Here is a 23,808-nt window from a genome sequence, read left to right as displayed (position 1 = left end):
TAATTTTATATTTATTATATTCAACAATAAAAATTGTTTTATATATTTATTTAAGGATTAAGTACTTTTTTCGTCGTTAAAATCTAGAGTAAAAATCAAATTCGTCCCCGACCTTTTTTTTGTTATTAAAATCATCCTCAACATTACTAGTCGTTTTAAAATCATCTTTTTTATAATAATACTTTGACGATTTTACCCTTAAAACAAAAAACTCCTCTTCCCCACATTCACCACTAACCCCCTGTCCCCTGCATCAACGCACATCTCTCTCTCTTCCTCTCTTTTTCATCTCTAACACCACCACTACTATACCACCCGTTAACCTTAACTCTAACACCAATCATAACTCTTCATCTATCACAATGTCAGTCACCCTCTCATCTAAACAACAACAACAAATGACAACTGATGAATAAAAATTTATTGTCGATCTAGATTTCATAAAATAGAATTCCATCGTTAAAAGTATAGTCTAGACCAATAATTAACTTCCAAATCAAATATTTTAAATCCATATTATAATAACCGAGATCGAGAGTACTTCAACCTCAGGTCGTTCTCCTTAGGAGTTGCAATGAAATATACATTTATTGGCTATGAGAGAGCATGGGGAATTGGGAAAGTAAGAAAGCAAAAAATGTAAATAGCAAGAGAGCAATTAAATATGCAAGAAATGTAAATGGCAACTCTTGGTGAGAATTGGAGAATTTAGGATTCCTATCCTAGTTATGGACCACAAACATGGCAATTGTGTGGGATCAATCCAAATTAGTCAATCCTCCTTGAGAATTAGTCAAAAGAGTGTAATTGATCTCAATCCATAAGTCCTAGTCAACTCACTAATTACTTAGTGAAAGACTAGCGTCAATGGAAACCAAATCAATTAACTATTCCTACACAACGTGGAATGGACATCCACAACTCAATTCCACCCAAACATCCAATTTCTCAACCAAGAGTGTGAAAAGTAAACATGTAAGAAATTAAATGAAAATCAATAAAGGTCAAAGAAATTAAATGCAACAAAAAGAAACTTCAAATGCAAGAAAATATCTTGGCATATAATTAAGAGCTAAGGTTACCTGTCCTAGCCATTGACCACAAATACATGATGATTATGAAGAGTTAATCATACTTAGTCAACCTTACATCGAAGATAAGTCAAGTAGGCATAGTTGATTTCAATCCCTAAGTCCTATGTCAACACTGATGGGTCACATAGAGTCAAGGGAGACCAAATCAACTAACTACTCTAATATATCAAACAAGAATAGACTTCAATAACTCAAGGATCACCAAAACCAACAATTTCAAGCCAAGAGTGAAGAAAAACTAAGTAGAAACTAAGTCAAGCATTTTATCAAACACTTGGTGTGCATGAAAATAAAATAATATTAAATGGCAATAATATAAATTCTAAAACTACTAAAGCAAGAAAATAACAATAACAACTAGAGAAAGCAATAAATGACATGGAAATATAAATTTGTATTACTTGGAATTAAAATAACAAAAGTGTTCATAACATGAAAATTGACATAAAAGAGAAAATAACAAAAGAGATGAAGAAGATAAAGACAATAAAGCATAGAAACATAAATGAAACTACACTAAGACAAGAATTAAAGTGCTGAAATTAAAAGGAAACTAAGCTAAAAACCCTAATTCTAGAGAAAGGAGGGAGCTTCTCTCTCTAGAGAACTACACTAAAACATGATAAAAGCTAACCTAATTGTCCCCTCCCCCCTTCATTCAACTTCACTTTGGCCTCATATAGCTTTGGAAATGAGTTGGATTGCGTTCTGGAGGCCCAAAAATCGCCCCCAACGATTTGTAATTAATGAGCTGATGTAATTCGGGTCATGCGTACGCGTCGCCTGGCAAAAAATCTATCCATGCGTACGCGTCGCTCGCAAATCCTTCCTGTGCATCCGCACGAGAACTTGTGCGCACGCACGCGTGCTGAAACTTCCAAACTCCATTCTTCATGGTTTCTTCCCTTTTGCCTGCTCTTTTCCGCACTTCTTCAACCCATACTTACCTTGGAAATCTGAAATCACTTAACAAATACATCAAGGCACTAAATGGGATTAAATGAATCAAAGTTGACTAAATTAAGCCCAAAAGAGCATGTTTTCACTTTTAAGCACAATTTAGAAAGAAATCTCAAAAGCATGCTATTTGGATGAATAAATGTGGGTTTATGTGATGAAATTCACTCAAATCAAACCAAAATATATCGTAAAATATGGACTCATCAATTTCTCCATACTTAAACCAAGCATGTCCTCATGCTAAACAAACCAAAGGAGATGAATGAAGGGGTAATTATTAATGCAACTACCTATATGCATGTATCTATACTAAATGCTATCTATATATATCTACACTATGATTCCTATTGAGTTTGGTAAAAACAAACAAAAGAATCTCAATCAATCCAAAGTACAAACTTAGGGCCAAGACAAGAAAATATAGCAATATAATCAATGTCCAAAGATTTGATTTGAAATTTCTAAAATTCATTTCAACAACTTGCAAGAAGACATAATATAGGCAATGGAAACATAGAATTGAGCAATTGAAACCCTCATCGGATGTGTTTACACTTTAATCGCTCAGTGTGTAGGGTTTAATCACTCAATCCTCCTTTAATCATGTTTCTCAAAGATTTGCAAGTCGTCTAACAATCAACTAATATTTGATGAATGAATGCAAATATCATGAGGACTTTTGTGGGTTGTAATGGGGCTTAGGTAAGGGTAGGATCAATATGATTAAGTGGGTTAATAGATTGGATCTTTGATTAACTCAAGTATCCCACCTAATCCTATATATCATCCTATGTTCATAACAAAACAATCCTAGCTGCCCATTTTTTCCTTTCTCACATTCACTCATGCATTTTATTTTCAATTCAACCACATATGTATCTCTTATTTTCATTCTTATTATCATTCTTTTCTTTTCTTTTCTCTCTTTTTTTTATATTGCCAAAAAGGAGATGCATATGCTTCTAAGTAATGAATGCATGAGTATTTTCCCACTTTTTCAAATATTTTCAATGAATACCCAAAGCACTAACTACCAACGTTTTTTCACAAATTCCCCCCACACTTAATTAACACACACACTCAAACCCAAACTAATCAAAGATGCAATTCAAGGACATAATGGTTTTTTCACTTATGGTGAATAATGTACTTAAAATGAGAACAAGGGGAACTAAATGCTCAAAAAGTGGTTTACAATGGTAGATGTAAGGGTTGGCCATATGGGTTTGTGAGCTATACAAAGATAGCCTCAATCATACTAATTCCAATCCAAAACAACAAATATAGGATATATAGACTAAAGCAAACCTAAGATCACAATCATAAAAGGAGTTTATAACACACAAGAACAAAATTTGTGATTGAAAATATGCAACTACACAATTTAAACTCAAATCTCACTTGGTATTTGTTCAAGCTCTTTCCTATGTTCCATAAAAAGATACTTTAAGCAAGTTCACAAATAAGTTTTCAAATCTAATCAATGGAATGCCCAAAAAGAGATTTCTTGAAAATTCTTTGTTGTTTTACCAAACTTATTTACTCTACTATGCAAATACAAATATAACTATAATAAAACTATAAACAAGCTAAGATATATACAAGCAAATCAAGCAAAGTATAATGCAATGAAATACTAACAAATATTTAGAAAAAAGCATAACTATTAAAACAAGAAAATAATGCAAAGTGTCGAGAAAGAGAGAATTTACGCCCCAAAATTGCGGATCCTCCCCCATACTTAAACATTGCACGGTCCTCCGTGCATGAACAAGATCCATGGGGAATGTCTCTAAGTTCCTCCACTTTCGGTCGGTGGATGCGGGGGCTTGGATTGTTGGATCGTCCTTCTCCTCCACCGGCTCCTCGCCTTTATGTCTCATCCTTGAAAAGAACGAATAAAGTGTAATTAGGAGCCATAGGGCAAGTTGCACAAAAGGGTAAAAGGGGGGAAGTCAATAAGCATCTAATTGAGTAAGTATTTATAGAGGTGTGGTATGATAAAAGACAATATGTATATTCTAAGTGTGCGCACACTTTAGAATATACACATTGACCGGATAAAGCAGTATCCACACAATCGAAAGAAATAGCATACGTTCCTCAATTAAGTCGCTTAGGTTGCAAGAAAAGAATAAGCAAAACTTAAGCTACACACAACCCTAGGTAACCACAAAAGTGAATTGAGTATTTGATATTGGTTATTGAAATTGTGCACGTGAAAGCGCAAACTTAGTATAGAATAGCACAATCACAACAACCAATCCATTAATGAACGAAAACTCCCTATTCATCATGAAACACAATGAAAAAGTCACATGGAAAGGTACTTGTTACAAAAAGTGATAAGCTCGATAAAAATCAAGTTAAGTCACTCAAAAAAATGCAAAGCATTAACAAGGAACAAGTACCGGACATGTGATGAATTTGATATGAAGATCATGATGAATAAGTAATTTCAACTTAATTCACTTAAGTAAGAGTGCACAATTCAAGATGCCAAACAAAGATAAAGTCTAACACATATGGTCGCGACAACATATGAATCAAACTCACGATTTAACTAGGCAATGAAATAAAGACTGAATGCTCAGTGCACATATTCATTAAGCTTGAGACCAAATTCAAGCAATAGCGACCCAATCAACATCAAGCAAACACTTGCAAATTTATTGAATTAACAAACAAATAAAACAAAACTAGTATAATCACTAAAGTAGAAATAGAATGCAAGCAAAACAAGGTAAAGCAAGTAGAGAAGAGGGTAAAAGTAAGAGAAGAGAAGGGTGGAAGAGAGAAGAAGAAAAGAAGTAGAGAGAAGAGAAGAAAAGAAGTGTAGTGGTGAAAAAACAGGGGCGTGCGTACGCACAAAGGTGTGTGCGCACACACAGGGAGTCACGCGTACGCATCCTGGACGCGTGCGCGTGGGGTGGCAAAAAGTGGAAGGTGACGCGTACGCGTGGGTCACGCATACGCGTTGATGAGAAAAATGAAAATTGTTGTGCGTTCACACTGTACGTGCTGACACCGCAACCAGAGGCTTTGTTTAGAGGTGTGCGTGGGCACAGGGCTGTGCCCACGCACAGAAAGCCAAATTTTTTTTTTTTTGGAAAAGGATCAAGTGTGCGCGCGCACACAGGTCCGTGCATGCGCATAAGAGCATAAGGGGCAGGGGTTCACACGCACAGGCTGTGCCAACGCTCCCACCAGAGTGGTTGCAAGTTGGCGTGCGGGCGCACAAGCCTGTGCGCTCGCACAAAGAGTGCGAAAAACGGCATGCGTGCGTACGCACAGGTACGTGCGGACGCACAGGTCACAGAAAATAGGGGAATGCACGCGCACAAGGCGTGCTGGCGCTGCAAGTGGGCATAAAGGCTTGTGTGCATACACACAGGTGGGTGCGTACGCACAGAAGGTGAATTTTCGTTGTTGTGTGCGTGCGCACAAGGGTGTGCGCACGCACATGCCCTGTTTTTCCCAAAAAAATTTCTTCAAAATTCTAAGGTACCAAGCCTTAGTTCAATCAAAACTCAACACCAAACATGCAAGAACCCATAAATTCATGATCCAAACTAAAATTAACTTACAAATATCAAAATTAAACTAATTCTAAGCTAACCAACCAAACAAACATGCAACAAACCAAAATATATGCAAAAAGAGGAGAGTTTGTGTAACACCCTAATATTCAGCTCCTTATGCTCGAGTCATAAGTCAATGATATTACGGTGGTACGACTCTCAGGTGGATTATTAATATATAAATATAGTTAATTTTGAAAGGAGTATTAATCGAGAAGCCTGAAGAGAGTAGAAATAAAATCGCACAGACGTATCACTCACGTTTCGACAACGAAAAGTTAAACTGTGAAGCCGAAAGCGATAAACGGACAGACATAAAGGAGATTAAGAGACAGATAACAGATAGATATATATAACGTAAGTAAATAGCCACTAGTCGCGACCCGCGAAGTTTAGGCCGGCTAGGGTACAGTACAAAAGTAGTTGACAACAATGTATCCTAATCTCTCCCAAAGAAAACATGAGAGCCTCTATAGGCAAGTTCCAAAAGAGTTCAATACATAATATAATCTTTTCAAAGCAAAGATGGAGAGATTCTAATCATAAACACAAGGTAGAGGAAATAATATCTTCGCCGTCTCTCAGACGAACCGCAGCTCACTTCTGAGCACCTGAACCTGTATCTGAAAAACAAGAGATATATACGGAATGAGAACCCCGGGCCCATGGGTTCCCAGTACGGTAAAAGTGCCAAATAAATCCAATGCACGGCAATAAAAACTCACTAAGCATCCTAAACTCCTTTTCACCAAATATCCAGCCTATATTCTCACTAATCCATAAATAGGCATCTGACGTAAGGGGATGCTAAATCTAGTTCATATTACACATGTTTTCCCAATCCACTGATTCTTTCACGAATCGGACTCAGAACCATAAGCAAAGCCATTACCAGTTGCTCTGCCTCAGCAGCTCTATATCAATACATCATACCCTCGCCTGGAGCCAGTGAAATCACATCACTATGTCCACCCAGGGGGGCTCAAATGATCTCATTCGAAAATCATCATCATTATGCAATCGCATTATCAATTCATCTCATCAAGAACAGCCCCCAACATCCACCAACACCATCATGAGGGATCTCTCAGTTGTACAAACACAAGCAATACAGTCAAGTAATACACAAATAAGGTACAAGTAGAACAAGTAGCATGTAATCAGGTAACATAGCATATATGATATGGAAATCCAAAACAAATAGGCAAACCCAAACAATTCAAACATATGCAAATGATGTATGCCTGCCCTATGGCTGATGATATCATCTGTCGGTTATCAAGCCAACCCGACGTGTCCGGTAGCTAACCCGGGCACAGTCTCTCTGTTGCGTATTAATATCATTAGAGGGAATATGTGCCCTGTCACCATTAAAGGGTATCTGCGCCCTGTCGCCATTAGAGGGTATCTGCGCCCTGTCGCCATTAGAGGGTATCGGTGCCCTGTCACCCTTACAACCAGAGAGAAAACACAAGTGTTGACCCGGAGCAAGCGGGACGAACCACAACCCTTGCTACTACCCAGGTAAACTCGTATCTCAGATAGTGGAAGTGCAATTCACAATTATCAATAATTCAGCATAAACATGCATGAATTCTCATCCATGGATCAACATCCATATCAGCCATCCGGCTCACGGTTAAATCCATAACCAGCCAATATTCATAGCATACACAGCTATTCCGGCTCACGGTTCAATCCAGAACCAGCCAATATTCATAGCATACACAGCTATTCCGGCTCACGGTTCAATCCAGAACCGGCCAATTTATAAACAATTACGGCCCTTCGGCCAATGGCATAACAAGCACTTCCACCACCATCCTTCACATCTCACATAATCCTCAATGATCCTCATTGATTATTCATTTTCCCCTTGCTTCACTCGCAAGTCACCTCATTCACTAGCCCTTTTCTAATAGCTAGGCATATCATAAAGATTTAAGATATAAGTGGTGAGATCGGAGGCTTAGAAGTATGAGATTTGGCTTTTAAAACTCAAATATCAACTTTGGCATGAAAACAATGCCACGCGTACGCGTACTCCACGTGCACGCGTGGTTGTCCTTAAAAACTCATCGACGCGCAAGCGTCGTGCACGCTAACGCGTGGATTAAAAATTTGCCAAATCGACGCGCACGCGTCAACCACGCGTACGCGTGGATACTCTCGTGCCCCAGGCACAAAGCTGGCACAGTTCTGGCACAACTCTCTGGAAAATGGCTGGGCATTGGGTGCAGCACTATCGGCGCGCCCGCGCACATCACGCGCACGCGTGGATGGCGTTTTCTGAAAGATCGGCGCGTACACGCCAAGTGCGCCCACGCGCAAGGGGTTATTCTGCTAAAAATTTACTAAGTTAAAAACTGCAGAATTCACAGCTTCAACCCCCAATCTTCCGACGGATATAACTTCCTCATTTTAAATCGTTTTTCACCCGTTCTTCGAACGGCATGGACATCCCGGACCCAATTTCATTTCTAAACAGATTTGGCACAAAACAAAGATCCGTAGTCCAAGTTATGTCCCGTCAAAGTATGCCCAAAAACCATGTTTTCATATAAAACCACAAAGTGCCATTTTCAAAACAAGCCATTTTCAACTCTTTTCAAAATCAATCAAAACATGCCAAATTTCAACCCTTTTTGAAACCAATCAAAATATACCAAAATCAACATCAAGCCTCCTCAACTCATACATTAACACTTTACCCCGAATCACAAAACCATCATATAACCATCTTTACCCATTTCAAGCAAATGGCTAAATTCCAAGCATATCAACATGTCCTACATCCTTCCTCATCTCAATTTCCAACAATACTATTTCCAATCAACCATCATTATACATAATCAATATCATAATCACTATCACGTGGTTCCACCCACAAATCAACCTTAATCATTCCTCAAACATATATCACAATATATATACCTCTCATGCATTATCATACCATCAAGGCATTAATAATCATACTCACATATATGACCACATAATAAATCTCAACCAAAATCAAACATACCTCATCTATACAATTTCACCCAAAATTACCAATTTCCACACTTCAACTCCTCAAACCTCATTATCCAATAACCAACCCAATCATTCATACATTCATTATATGAAATTCATCCAATCACTTGTGTCATCATACAATGCACACATCAACTTACCTTCCTTACCTCTTTCCGGCCTCCGGCCCAAAATTTACGGCCTCCGGCCCAATTTCACAATTTAAATGCATAAACCACAAATTAATACTCATTACCCAATACATCAAATTTTCAATACACCAAGCATACAAGGCCACACAATTCTCAACCCAAATCATCAATTCACATTACATACCAACTATGCGTATTAGCATCAACCATTTACACAATCCAAACTTAATCCTAGGGGCATCTAGCCTAGGAATTCTCATCACACTACACGGTACTTAAATGGAACTTAAACCGTACCTCTTGTAGCCAAATCAATTGAGCCTCTTCTTTGGAAGTCTCCACCAACCTTAGCCCTAAGCCTCACCAAAGCTCCTCAAGCAACACCAATCTCCCAATTGTGCACCAAGATCATCAAATACACTAACATAACCAATATCACATACATACATCAACCTAGGGCTCATAAAAATGACAAATCACAAGGGTTTGAGCACTTCTTACCTCAGCCCATATGAAGTAGGGATAGAACTCACTTAGAATCCATGTTGGAGTATCCCTAAACACCCAAAATCACAAGATTTCAACACTAACTTCCCAAAAACGTGTAACAGTGGGGAATTTCGAAAACTGGGCAGAGATGAATGGAATACTCACCACAAAACTTAGATAGAATTGTAGAGGATGAGAAGAGCGACGCGTGGCCGCAAACGGCTCGTCAATCGGAGCTCCGTAGCTCAAGTTATGGTGATTTGAAGATCAAAGAGAGTTAGGTTTTCTCTCTTCTCTCCTCTCTTCACTATTTCAGCGCCCCAACCCTTCTCTTTAGGGTAAAATGAGCTGAAATGCTCATAACTAATGTTTATATATGTTGGGTCTTGGGCCCACTTAGGCCCAGTTCACTTATTTTTGTCCGTTGGCCCAATTTTGGACCAAAACCCTTAAGATTAGCGCTCTAAATCGCACTTCAAATATTTCTACCTCTCCTAATTATAATTCCTCATTTCTTAATCTTATTTACCCATAATCAATTTTCTCAGCTGTAGTACCAGACAAATCTCAGCCGGTACTTCCGGTCAAAATTCTACTGCGCGCTTTTACGCAGAAAACTATGTTTTCCGACTCGAAAAAATTCACTTAATCCAAATATCATATTTAAATCATCAAATTCCAATTGCAAAATCTTCCAACCATATTCGCTCCTACTTAACTTATTATTTAATCAATTTCGGTTAGGCCGGGTTTTACATTCTACCCCCCTAACAGAAATTTTCGCCCTCGAAAATTCCATCCATCACTACGAGTACGCGAGCATAGTCTGCCTTTATATCAACGTATAACAGTTTCCAAGGTCCTTTTTACTCTGCGCGCTTCCGTTGCCGCACTCTGATCTCTCTATCCCTGAGGGTCTCGGTCGTTCGTTCAACGCCGACCAACAGCCTCGTCCCCTACTTTTACCGGCTCATCAACTCACACCCTATTAAATCTCGAATCATGTCATCAATAAGATTGCCATCATCGTTAATCATAGCCATTTTTTTTTTTCACATCACTATAATCAATCAATGATCATCACCACACCTTAATCATACTCCATCACTATCCTCTCTCTCTCTCTGCCAAGCCAATTCCTCTAATCACAGCTCAACTCCAAGCATAATCTCCAAACTTACTTTCTTATTCTCAAACCCTCAAATTTCTTCATGACTTGCTGATATAAAGCCTCTGGCTTATCAATCAAAAACCCCTTTCATTTCTAGAAACCAAATGAGTTCGGAATAGCGAGTTAACAAAATCATAAGAGTTCGCATTTCCTTTAATAATCTATAAAAGCATTTGAGACACATCTCTTTTGTTAAAATTACTCATATCAAAAATCATCTTCAAAACCAAAACCAACACTCTTTCAAATTCTTGGGGAAAAATTTTCAACAGTACCTCTCCAAAAATTGGAGTTTACCACCTGTCACGGGTTCCCTCAAACCAATCTCAATACCGCATCGACATTTCGATTTAATGGTTTTCACATTCGTCTTTCAAAACCAATCATTATAAATCTCAAACTAAAACCAAGATCACTATGACCAAACATCACAGTACTCATCTCTCAACACCACAACTTGCACTCTCTCATCATCTAAATCCAATTGTGCATTAATGATAATTTCCTCATCCGCTTTAGAACCATCAAAGCTTGCAGCCGCAATCATTTCCAACTAATTTGGGATCATTACTTACAGTAACCCGCTTAACCCTTCTAATATTCAAACATAAGATACTATAATAAACTTTTACAGCTCTTATTCGTAGCTATCCTGTGTTACTGCTTCCACAAGTTTCCGTTGCTTTATTCGGATCTCTCGTCTAGTACGAGCTCTATCACTTATTTCCTCAAGTACTCAACCACAACTTAGCATGACTGGCATTCACTAGATTTCTATCTATGATAGCCAAAACCACATACCAACTTAATCGTACTTTTAACACGTTGTTACCAATCTTTCGCTTACCAATTCCTAAACTGTCGGATCTAACGGTATCACCCGTTGTTGTAGTGAACACACGACCTTGTTGTTGGCTCTTGGTAGTATTCCGGTTGACCTCCTTAGGACATTTCTAGGACACATGTCCAACTCCTCTGCAACCATGGCAAAGTCCCAATCTACCTCGTCACGGAGTTCCCGAATGATGGCTTTGACATCACCCACCAGTCATTCCATTCTGAGGTTGCTTTCCGTTAAAGGCCTACCTAATCATTTATGCTCACCAAACATTTTATTAAGATAACTTAGGGTTATCTAGAACAGATCATAATTTTTCATTCGACCATGTATTACGAGTGAATACCAGCCTTCAGCATTATGTAAAGTGGTAAAGAATTAAGTTATCAGTTTTCTTATTACCTTGGGTACGAAAATCGGACCTGGCAGTCTCCCGATCCTTCCGGTGTGGGCAATCTCTGACCACATGTCCTAGCTTTCCGCAATTGTAACACAAACCCGAACCATAACGACACGGTCTATTTGGGTGATGACCTCCACATCTCTGACAGCTCGAAACATCAGAAGCAGCCGCTGCCCGTTTTCCCTTACCGTTTCTTTGGACTCCTCACTCGTCGCAAAGTCATTTCGCCTTTGAGGAAAACGTTGTAGGTATCCTCTTCTCTTAAACTCTTGACCCCTTGTTGGGTATTCTTGATTGTGCTCCCTGCGGTGGGGCTCCCGACGGTCATTCTTCGCCTCAACAGCCTTCCTCACACATTCTTCAGCAATACGGCTCTTGTTCACAAGTTCGGAGAAGACCCTAATCTCCATCGGTCCAACGGAGTTCAGGATTTCACTTCGAAGTCCTCCCTCATACTTAATACACTTCCATTCCTCAAAGTCTCCTGGAGCTCCCTGACACATGCGGGAAAACCTGAATAGCTCCTCAAATTTGTCTGTATATTCAGATACGGACATAGCACCTTGCTTCAGCTGTAGTAACTCCAATTCCTTGGCGGTTCTGGCAGAATTCGGAAAGTACTTCTTATAGAATTCCACCTGGAAGGCATCCCAAGTGATAGGATCATTCCCCTGTTGCAGGAGCCGTCGAGCCCCTTGCCACCAATGCGATGCTTCTCCCGTGAGCAGATAGGTAGCAAATTCAACACGCTGCTCTTCAGGCACCAACTGCGCTTGCAGTGCTCGCTCCATGGCCTGAAACCAAGTATCAGCTTCAGTCGGATTGGTGGTTCCCTTGAACTTAGGTGGATTAACCTTTAAGAAAGTTGCCAGTGTCATCGGGCCCTGAGCTTCCCTTCCACCATTGACATTATTGTTTATCTGTTGTCCAAGAGCCTCTGCAGTGGTCTGCATAGCAGCAGCCATATTCTCCAAAGCTGCCATAAGGCTTACTGGGTTATTCGGGTTGATTTCTGGTTCCTGAGTACTCGTACGATCTCTCTCACGTCCACGACCGGGTCCACGAGGCGCCATCTGGTTCCTCTACACACCAAACAATCGATATCAAGTTGATCAGTCTCAATATCGGAAGAATAGTGCTTCAAAGTACCAAAGGTACACTCATGGACTTCATGCTAGATGTATCAGTTAGATACCCTAACTAGCACAGGCACAGACTCAGAGTATGCATTGAAGCATAAGCAGTTCCATCCCTCAGGCTCACGAGGACGAACTGCTCTGATACCATAATGTAACACCCTAATATTCAGCTCCTTATGCTCGAGTCATAAGTCAATGATATTACGGTGGTACGACTCTCAGGTGGATTATTAATATATAAATATAGTTAATTTTGAAAGGAGTATTAATCGAGAAGCCTGAAGAGAGTAGAAATAAAATCGCACAGACGTATCACTCACGTTTCGACAACGAAAAGTTAAACTGTGAAGCCGAAAGCGATAAACGGACAGACATAAAGGAGATTAAGAGACAGATAACAGATAGATATATATAACGTAAGTAAATAGCCACTAGTCGCGACCCGCGAAGTTTAGGCCGGCTAGGGTACAGTACAAAAGTAGTTGACAACAATGTATCCTAATCTCTCCCAAAGAAAACATGAGAGCCTCTATAGGCAAGTTCCAAAAGAGTTCAATACATAATATAATCTTTTCAAAGCAAAGATGGAGAGATTCTAATCATAAACACAAGGTAGAGGAAATAATATCTTCGCCGTCTCTCAGACGAACCGCAGCTCACTTCTGAGCACCTGAACCTGTATCTGAAAAACAAGAGATATATACGGAATGAGAACCCCGGGCCCATGGGTTCCCAGTACGGTAAAAGTGCCAAATAAATCCAATGCACGGCAATAAAAACTCACTAAGCATCCTAAACTCCTTTTCACCAAATATCCAGCCTAGATTCTCACTAATCCATAAATAGGCATCTGACGTAAGGGGATGCTAAATCTAGTTCATATTACACATGTTTTCCCAATCCACTGATTCTTTCACGAATCGGACTCAGAACCATAAGCAAAGCCATTACCAGTTGCTCTGCCTCAGCAGCTCTATATCAATACATCATACCCTCGCCTGGAGCCAGTGAAATCACATCACTACGTCCACCCAGGGGGGCTCAAATGATCTCATTCGAAAATCATCATCATTATGCAATCGCATTATCAATTCATCTCATTAAGAACAGCCCCCAACATCCACCAACACCATCATGAGGGATCTCTCAGTTGTACAAACACAAGCAATACAGTCAAGTAATACACAAATAAGGTACAAGTAGAACAAGTAGCATGTAATCAGGTAACATAGCATATATGATATGGAAATCCAAAACAAATAGGCAAACCCAAACAATTCAAACATATGCAAATGATGTATGCCTGCCCTATGGCTGATGATATCATCTGTCGGTTATCAAGCCAACCCGACGTGTCCGGTAGCTAACCCGGGCACAGTCTCTCTGTTGCGTATTAATATCATTAGAGGGAATATGTGTCCTGTCACCATTAGAGGGTATCTGCGCCCTGTCGCCATTAGAGGGTATCTGCGCCATGTCGCCATTAGAGGGTATCGGTGCCCTGTCACCCTTACAACCAGAGAGAAAACACAAGTGTTGACCCGGAGCAAGCGAGACGAACCACAACCCTTGCTACTACCCAGGTAAACTCGTATCTCAGATAGTGGAAGTGCAATTCACAATTATCAATAATTCAGCATAAACATGCATGAATTCTCATCCATGGATCAACATCCATATCAGCCATCCGGCTCACGGTTAAATCCATAACCAGCCAATATTCATAGCATACACAGCTATTCCGGCTCACGGTTCAATCCAGAACCAGCCAATATTCATAGCATACACAGCTATTCCGGCTCACGGTTCAATCCAGAACCGGCCAATTCATAAACAATTACGGCCCTTCGGCCAATGGCATAACAAGCACTTCCACCACCATCCTCCACATCTCACATAATCCTCAATGATCCTCATTGATTATTCATTTTCCCCTTGCTTCACTCGCAAGTCACCTCATTCACTAGCCCTTTTCTAATAGCTAGGCATATCATAAAGATTTAAGATATAAGTGGTGAGATCGGAGGCTTAGAAGTATGAGATTTGGCTTTTAAAACTCAAATATCAACTTTGGCATGAAAACAATGCCACGCGTACGCGTACTCCACGCGCACGCGTGGTTGTCCTTAAAAACTCATCGACGCGCAAGCGTCGTGCACGCTAACGCGTGGATTAAAAATTTGCCAAATCGACGCGCACGCGTCAACCACGCGTACGCGTGGATACTCTCGTGCCCCAGGCACAAAGCTGGCACAGTTCTGGCACAACTCTCTGGAAAATGGCTGGGCATTGGGTGCAGCACTATCGGCGCGCCCGCGCACATCACGCGCACGCGTGGATGGCATTTTCTGAAAGATCGGCGCGTACGCGCCAAGTGCGCCCACGCGCAAGGGGTTATTCTGCTAAAAATTTACTAAGTTAAAAACTGCAGAATTCACAGCTTCAACCCCCAATCTTCCGACGGATATAACTTCCTCATTTTAAATCGTTTTTCACCCGTTCTTCGAACGGCATGGACATCCCGGACCCAATTTCATTTCTAAACAGATTTGGCACAAAACAAAGATCCATAGTCCAAGTTATGTCCCGTCAAAGTATGCCCAAAAACCATGTTTTCATATAAAACCACAAAGTGCCATTTTCAAAACAAGCCATTTTCAACTCTTTTCAAAATCAATCAAAACATGCCAAATTTCAACCCTTTTTGAAACCAATCAAAATATACCAAAATCAACATCAAGCCTCCTCAACTCATACATTAACACTTTACCCCGAATCACAAAACCATCATATAACCATCTTTACCCATTTCAAGCAAATGGCTAAATTCCAAGCATATCAACATGTCCTACATCCTTCCTCATCTCAATTTCCAACAATACTATTTCCAATCAACCATCATTATACATAATCAATATCATAATCACTATCACGTGATTCCACCCACAAATCAACCTTAATCATTCCTCAAACATATATCACAATATATATATACCTCTCATGCATTATCATACCATCAAGGCATTAATAATCATACTCACATATATGACCACATAATAAATCTCAACCAAAATCAAACATACCTCATCTATACAATTTCACCCAAAATTACCAATTTCCACACTTCAACTCCTCAAACCTCATTATCCAATAACCAACCCAATCATTCATACATTCATTATATGAAATTCATCCAATCACTTGTGTCATCATACAATGCACACATCAACTTACCTTCCTTACCTCTTTCCGGCCTCCGGCCCAAAATTTACGGCCTCCGGCCCAATTTCACAATTTAAATGCATAAACCACAAATTAATACTCATTACCCAATACATCAAATTTTCAATACACCAAGCATACAAGGCCACACAATTCTCAACCCAAATCATCAATTCACATTACATACCAACTATGCGTATTAGCATCAACCATTTACACAATCCAAACTTAATCCTAGGGGCATCTAGCCTAGGAATTCTCATCACACCACACGGTACTTAAATGGAACTTAAACCGTACCTCTTGTAGCCAAATCAATTGAGCCTCTTCTTTGGAAGTCTCCACCAACCTTAGCCCTAAGCCTCACCAAAGCTCCTCAAGCAACACCAATCTCCCAATTGTGCACCAAGATCATCAAATACACTAACATAACCAATATCACATACATACATCAACCTAGGGCTCATAAAAATGACAAATCACAAGGGTTTGAGCACTTCTTACCTCAGCCCATATGAAGTAGGGATAGAACTCACTTAGAATCCATGTTGGAGTATCCCTAAACACCCAAAATCACAAGATTTCAACACTAACTTCCCAAAAACATGTAACAGTGGGGAATTTCGAAAACTGGGCAGAGATGAATGGAATACTCACCAAAAAACTTAGATAGAATTGTAGAGGATGAGAAGAGCGACGCGTGGCCGCAAACGGCTCGTCAATCGGAGCTCCGTAGCTCAAGTTATGGTAATTTGAAGATCAAAGAGAGTTAGGTTTTCTCTCTTCTCTCCTCTCTTCACTATTTCAGCGCCCCAACCCTTCTCTTTAGGGTAAAATGAGCTGAAATGCTCATAACTAATGTTTATATATGTTGGGTCTTGGGCCCACTTAGGCCCAGTTCACTTATTTTTGTCCGTTGGCCCAATTTTGGACCAAAACCCTTAAGATTAGCGCTCTAAATCGCACTTCAAATATTTCTACCTCTCCTAATTATAATTCCTCATTTCTTAATCTTATTTACCCATAATCAATTTTCTCAGCTGTAGTACCAGACAAATCTCAGCCGGTACTTCCGGTCAAAATTCTACTGCGCACTTTTACGCAGAAAACTATGTTTTCCGACTCGGAAAAATTCACTGAATCCAAATATCATATTTAAATCATCAAATTCCAATTGCAAATTCTTCCAACCATATTCGCTCCTACTTAACTTATTATTTAATCAATTTCGGTTAGGCCGGGTTTTACAGTATGAACAATGTTACCAAACACTTTTATTTAATGTCTTTAAGTTAGACAATTGGGAGAGTCCCTTGCTATGGTGGCTTGTGCTTGACTTCCCCACCAAATGCTAGAATGTTCAATGTCCTCCGGGATCCCAATCCTAACCATCAACAAAAACAAAAGATAACCAAAAGCAAGCTATTTACATATTAACATATATACAATAGCTAACAACAACACCATTGCAACTCCCTGGCAACGGCGCCAAATTTGATGAATAACAATTTATCGTCGATCTAGATTTTCACAAAGTAGAATTCCATCGTTGAAAGTATAGTCTAGACCAACAATTAACTCCCAAATCAAATGTTTTAAATCCAAATTATAATACCGAGATCGATAGTACTTCAACCTCGGGTCATTCTCCCTAGGAGGTGCAATGAAATGTACATTTATTGGCTATGAGAGAGCATGGGGAATTGGGAAAGTAAGAAAGCAAGAAATGTAAATATCAAGAGAGCAATTAAACATGCAAGGAATGTAAATGGCAACTCTTGGTGAGAATTGGAGAATTTAGCATTCCTATCCTAGTTATGGACCACAAACATGGCAATTGTGTGGGATCAATCCAAATTAGTCAATCCTCCTTGAGAATTAGTCAAAAGAGTGTAATTGATCTCAATCCATAAGTCCTAGTCAACTCACTAATTACTTAGTGAAAGACTAGTGTCAATGGAAACCAAATCAATTAACTATTCCCACACAATGCGAAATGGACATCCACAACTCAATTCTACCCAAACATCCAATTTCTCAACCAAGAGTGTGAAAAGTAAACATGCAAGAAATTAAATGAAAAGTAATAAAGGTCAAAGCAATTAAATGCAAGGAAATGAAACTTCAAATGCAAGAAAACATCTTGGCATGTAATTGAGAGCTAAGGTTACCTATCCTAGCCATTTACCACAAACACATGATGATTATGAAGAGTTAATCCTACATAGTCAACCTTACATCGAAGATAAGTCAAGTAGGCATAGTTAATTTCAATCCCTAAGTCCTATGTCAGCACTAATGGGTCACATAGAGTCAAGGGAGACCAAATCAACTAACTACTCTAATGTATCAAACAAGAATAGACATCAATGACTCAAGGATCACCAAAACTAACAATTTCAAGCCAAGAGTAAAGAAAAACTAAGTAGAAACTAAGCCAAGCATTTTATCAAACACTTGGTGTGCATGAAAATAAAATAATATTAAATTGTAATAAAATAAATTCTAAAACTACCAAAGTAAGAGAATAACAATAACAACTAGAGAAAGCAATAAATGACATGGAAACATAAATTTGCATTACTTGGAATTAAAATAACAAAAGTGTTCATACATGAAAATTGACATAAAAGAGAAAATAACAAAAAAGATGAAGAAGATAAAGACAATAAAGCATAGAAACATAAATGAAACTACACTAAGACAAGAATTAAAGTGCTGAAATTAAAAGAAAACTAAGCTAAAAACCCTAATTCTAGAGAGAGGGGGGAGCTTCTCTCTCTAGAGAACTACATTAAAACATGATAAAAGCTAACCCTAATTGCCCCCCTCCTTCATTCAGCTTCACTTTGGCCTCAAATAGCTTCAGAAATGAGTTGGACTGGTTCTGGAGGCCCAAAAATCGCCCCCAGCAATTTGCAATTAACGAGATGGCGTAATTTGGGTCACGCCCACGCGTACGCGTCGCCTGGCCAAAATTCCATCCACGCTTATGCGTCGCTCGCAAATCCTTCCTGTGCCTACGCATGAGAACTTGTGCGCACGCACGCATGCTAAAACTTCCAAACTCCATTTCTTCATGGTTTCTTCCCTTTTGCCTGCTCTTTTCCTCACTTCTTCAACTCATACTTGCCTTGGAAACCTGGAATCATTTAACAAATACATCAAGGCACGAAATGGGATTAAAGTGAATTAAAGTTGACTAAATTAAGCACAAAAGAGCATGTTTTCACTTTTAAGCACAATTTAGGAAGAAATCTCAAAAGCATGCTATTTGGATGAATAAATGTGGGTTTATGTTATGAAATCCACTCAAATCAAACCAAAATATATCGTAAAATATGGACTCATCAACAACAACAATTCAATTTTGAAGTGAGAATCACAAACGGTTAAGCAACGGCGGAATTAGTTCGACAGAGTGTGGAAGAGCTTAATGGCTTCGAATAGCAGCGTCGTCTCAAGCAGAACTTGGTATCACCGGAATAACACTCACACTTGGTAGGCTCCAACGGCATAAGCGACGAACCAGCTATAATCGTGATAGACCAGCAGCAACAGCAGGGAACATGGCAATAACCCCTCCTTTTGTCACATACCCTCTCTCTCTCTCTCTCTCTCTCTCTCTCTCTCTCTCTCTCTCTCTCTCTCTCTCTCTCTCTCTCTCTCTCTCTCTCTCTCTCTCTCTCTCTCTCTCTCTCTCTCTCTCTCCCTCCGGTGAGCCAGTGGCAGTAGCAGCGACTTTCCTCCTCGTTGTACTTCCCATCGCATTCCTAAACCCTCACTTTCTTTGTTGGGGCTTGTTGAGGTCTAAGTGTGGTTTTGTGTTGGGTGTCGGGTTTTGTTGGGTAAGGGATTCAAGTGAAAAGAATTAAGGATAATTGGTGGTGGTGGTCGTGGTGGAGAGAGAAAAAGACAGAGAGAAAGATGATGAAGATGCAAGGGGATAGAGGGGATTAGTGGGAAAGAGGTTTTTTATTTTTGTTTTAAGGGCAAAATCGTCAAAGCATTATTATTTTTTATGAAAATGATGATTTTAAAACATTTAGTAACGTTGAGAATGATTTTAATAACAAAAAAAAGTCGAAAATGAATTTGATTTTCACTCTAGACTTTAGAGACGAAAAAAATACTTAATCCTTTATTTAATTATTTTAATAATAATTAAATATTAAAAAATACCAATAATTAGAAAAAACAAAAGGAATAACTTTAACTGCTTTGAGCTAATCTTTTATTAACTTCCAAACATCTTTTTTTTTTCAATAATATATATCTGACAAAAAGATGCATTTTTCTTGGCGTTGTAAACAAAAAAAAAAGTTATTCCACATAATTAACAGTTTTACAATCAACAGATAACTAACAAAATTATTAATTATCTAAATTATTAATCACCAAAAAGACCTTCGTATGAATAACATGAATCAAAACTGGCCTCGTTCTTTTTACTAACTTTGGCAACAGTTTTTTTTTTTTTTTTTTAATCTATGTCTGCATTAATCCTTCTCTTGTTGTTCTCTGTCTGCCTTCAATACTTTATGCTCACAAACCACCGCCAGCTGCTGGAATAATTGATAAACAAATTGATTCGTCTGCTTTAGACATTTTAATTAAATATAAAAAAAGGGCATGATGAGGGTCCAATTTGACAAGCTTTCTGATCATTTGCCTATTAGTTTTAGGTGCAAACAATGATAATCACTAGAATTAAGATACTTATATTATTTTGATGCATCTACTCATCTATGATGTAATCATTTGTGAAGCCAAATTAGCTTCTGTCACCCCTTACATCAGATCATGTGTGTCTAATGGCATGGTTATAGGTTAGCTTCTGGTAATTTCCGATTTTCCGAAACCTTTTCATTTGTAATGGTGCTGTTGGACAAACACCTAACAAATCTGATCTCTGGTTGTTTAAACAAACAGTTAATAATTCCAGAGTCAAATCTTATCCTATGAGTACTAATAACTTAGCCGCATGTCTTCATCAGCTTGGCTGCTGGTTATGGATGTGCATAGCTTGGAGCCTTTGACTTTATTTGTTTATGCATCCAACTAAGATAATTTAAACTAGTGTTGGCATATCTAGGTTTTGGTTCGGTGGAATTTGATTTGATTTAGTGTGTTGACTACTTATTAAATTGAAGGTTATTGTTACACTATCTTGTCGATCCAAGCCTGAATTTTTTCAAATTGTTGCGAGACAATCGGGCAATAATCATGTGCTCTGCCTCTCCATCAATAATCAATTTATTCTCATATCTTGATTTATGCAGATCCTAACTACTCTTATCCAGTACAACTTTCCAAGGAGAAATGCTCAACTACTAACCAAATTCATCTTAAAGTGAAAAAAGAATAGCCCTTTATTAATAATGAGAATACAAATATGTTGTTGTGGACTCTCATAAGTATACAAGTAATGTAATCTTAGAAACGCTATAAACTTCTTTCACCGTATAAAGGAACAGGATTTGGTGTGGTGAAAAAAGAAAAAAAGAAGAAAGAATTGGGCGACTACTCAGTTGGTAGCATTGACAAGGGGCGAGTGAGGGATCGGTGAGTGAGGTGACATGATGATATCATCAAACCTTCGGTTCTTGATGAGGCTAAGCCTCAAGCTATCTTGCCAGCAACGCTTCTTATCAGGAACAACGACATCCTTGTTCTTAAGGACGAAGGTGTGAATCCTCTGAAGAGAAACCTTAACAGCCTCATCATCCATGTTGGCATAGCACACCCTGAACCAGCCTGGCTCAGAGCAATGAAAAGAAGCACCGGGAGAAACATTGATCTTAACTTCGTGAATGATGACTTGCCACAGCTCCATCTCAGCCTCAAATGTTGCCTTCTTGAGAAGCCGACGAAGATCCATCCACAAGAACAACCCAGCATTACTTGGCAAACACTTAATTCCAACTTGACCCAATCCCTTTGTGAAAACCCTGTACCTTTCTCCCAACCTCTTTGCACTCTCCGCAAGGAACCTCCCCACGAACTCATCGTCGTTGAGCATGGAAGCCAGAAGATGCTGAGTTTGTGAAGACACCAATCCGAAGCTGGACATCTTGCGTGCGCACTGGACAACCTTGTCGTTGTAGGAATATATGATACCCACCCTGAAACCAGGGAAGCCCATGTCCTTGGAGAGGCTATAAACAATGTGAACGAGGTCACGGTCGCATTCCATGTCTGTTTCTTCCTCCAATATCTCAGCGATGCTTATGAAGCCCGGGTGGCTGAAAACCGTGGCGGCGTAGATTTCGTCGCATACCAAGTGGATGCGCTTATCGTTGATGAATTTGACGATGGTTCTAAGGGTGGCTCGGTCCAAGATTGTGCCTAATGGGTTTGACGGGTTCGTAATGAGTAAGCCTTTGACTCTGATGTTGTCTTGTCGAGCTTTGTCGTAAGCATCTTCCAAGGCTTGCTTTGTCAACTTGAAATTATTGGAGCTTTCACATGTGACTGGAACGAGTTGTACCCCTGTTCGCCACCTCAAATCCCTATCAAAACCTGGATAGTAGGGAGTAGGCACCAAGAAGGCATCGCCGGGGTCAGCCAAACAGAACGTTGTCACCTCGTGTGCTCCGGTGGCTCCACCGCTCATCACAATTCTCTCTGCCTCAAACTTCACTCTGTTGCCTCTGCTTTTAGCCATGAATTTAGCCACACCCTGTTCAATCATTATTTATTGTTAGTGTATGTCCCATCATATCGAATTACAAACATGCTATTTATATACTAAAATCAGTCATCAATATATTTGTGTATAAATACGTGTGTAGTTTAATTTATTTTCAATATATATTTATATTTCAATATATATTTTATATTAGTGACCGATTTTGATAACTGATTTTAGTATAATTATTACGTCACTACACTACCACTCACTTTTCTGAACTCTGGGAGACCATGATAATCCTGAAAGTTAGCTATGGCTTTGAAGTCAGTTACTCCTTCAGGTGTGCAAATGGAGGCCTCCGGGTTACTCATCACCCATTCTTCAACCAAATCAGCAGTTAACTGCAAGTATATATGAATCTTCGTCAGCATACATAACATATAGTTTGTTCAGAATAATTGAATTCCTAGCTATGTTTATCTGTACCTGATTCTCTGCAAGACCCATTTGGATAACACCGTGAGGATTATTGGTGGGGTGATAAGGGTTTTCATCATAAGCCTTCCACCCGTCAAAGTAAGGTGAGTCTTCGCCATGACCGTTGCCGGTGGCTATCTTTGACAACAATTGGGATTGCTCCTTGCTCATGACTCCCATGATATAGATACTTGTTAATAATTAATTAATAGCTTGAGATGTATCGAGATAGAGAAGCAAAGGGGATTAGTAGGAAGTAGGAAGTAGTAGTGTGATGAATGAATTAACGAATTAATGAATTAATGAATTAATGAATGAATGAAGGTGAATTAGGAGTGGGAGAGAGGGTCGGAATTTATAGGCGAAGGGCACAAAATGGAAGACAAAAGTCTTACTAAAATAAGAATGAAGTTTCGGTGAAGGAGAGTGGGGGAGGACTCTGATATGATACAATCATATAAATGTATTTATCAAAAGGGTTGAAAATTAGGCAATTACACTACTATGTGTATTGGTATTTGGTAGGCAGTCAATATCGACATTTATTTTATTTAGAAAAATGTTCAAAGTCAGCACAATTTTATTGATTTTGATTGGTATTTTTAGTTATTAATTTAATTTTTTAAATTTAATATT

The 23,808-nt window shown here is 39.1% G+C and overlaps 1 protein-coding gene across 1 annotated transcript; it reads right to left on the bottom strand.

Moving 5' to 3' along the window:
* Positions 1 to 21,409: 21,409 nt before the first annotated feature.
* LOC130948743 (1-aminocyclopropane-1-carboxylate synthase-like) lies at positions 21,410 to 23,562 on the bottom strand. Its single transcript, XM_057877600.1, has 3 exons — positions 23,182 to 23,562; positions 22,965 to 23,096; positions 21,410 to 22,743 (listed from the first exon to the last, which is right to left on the bottom strand). Exons 1-3 carry the CDS (start codon positions 23,350 to 23,352, stop codon positions 21,589 to 21,591), a joined length of 1,458 nt encoding a protein of 485 aa, XP_057733583.1. The 5' UTR covers positions 23,353 to 23,562; the 3' UTR covers positions 21,410 to 21,588.
* Positions 23,563 to 23,808: the final 246 nt, after the last annotated feature.

This window comes from Arachis stenosperma, chromosome 9 (assembly GCF_014773155.1).
Source record: "Arachis stenosperma cultivar V10309 chromosome 9, arast.V10309.gnm1.PFL2, whole genome shotgun sequence".
Taxonomy (NCBI): Eukaryota; Viridiplantae; Streptophyta; class Magnoliopsida; order Fabales; family Fabaceae; genus Arachis; species Arachis stenosperma.
This window is presented reverse-complemented; position numbering and strand designations above follow the sequence as displayed.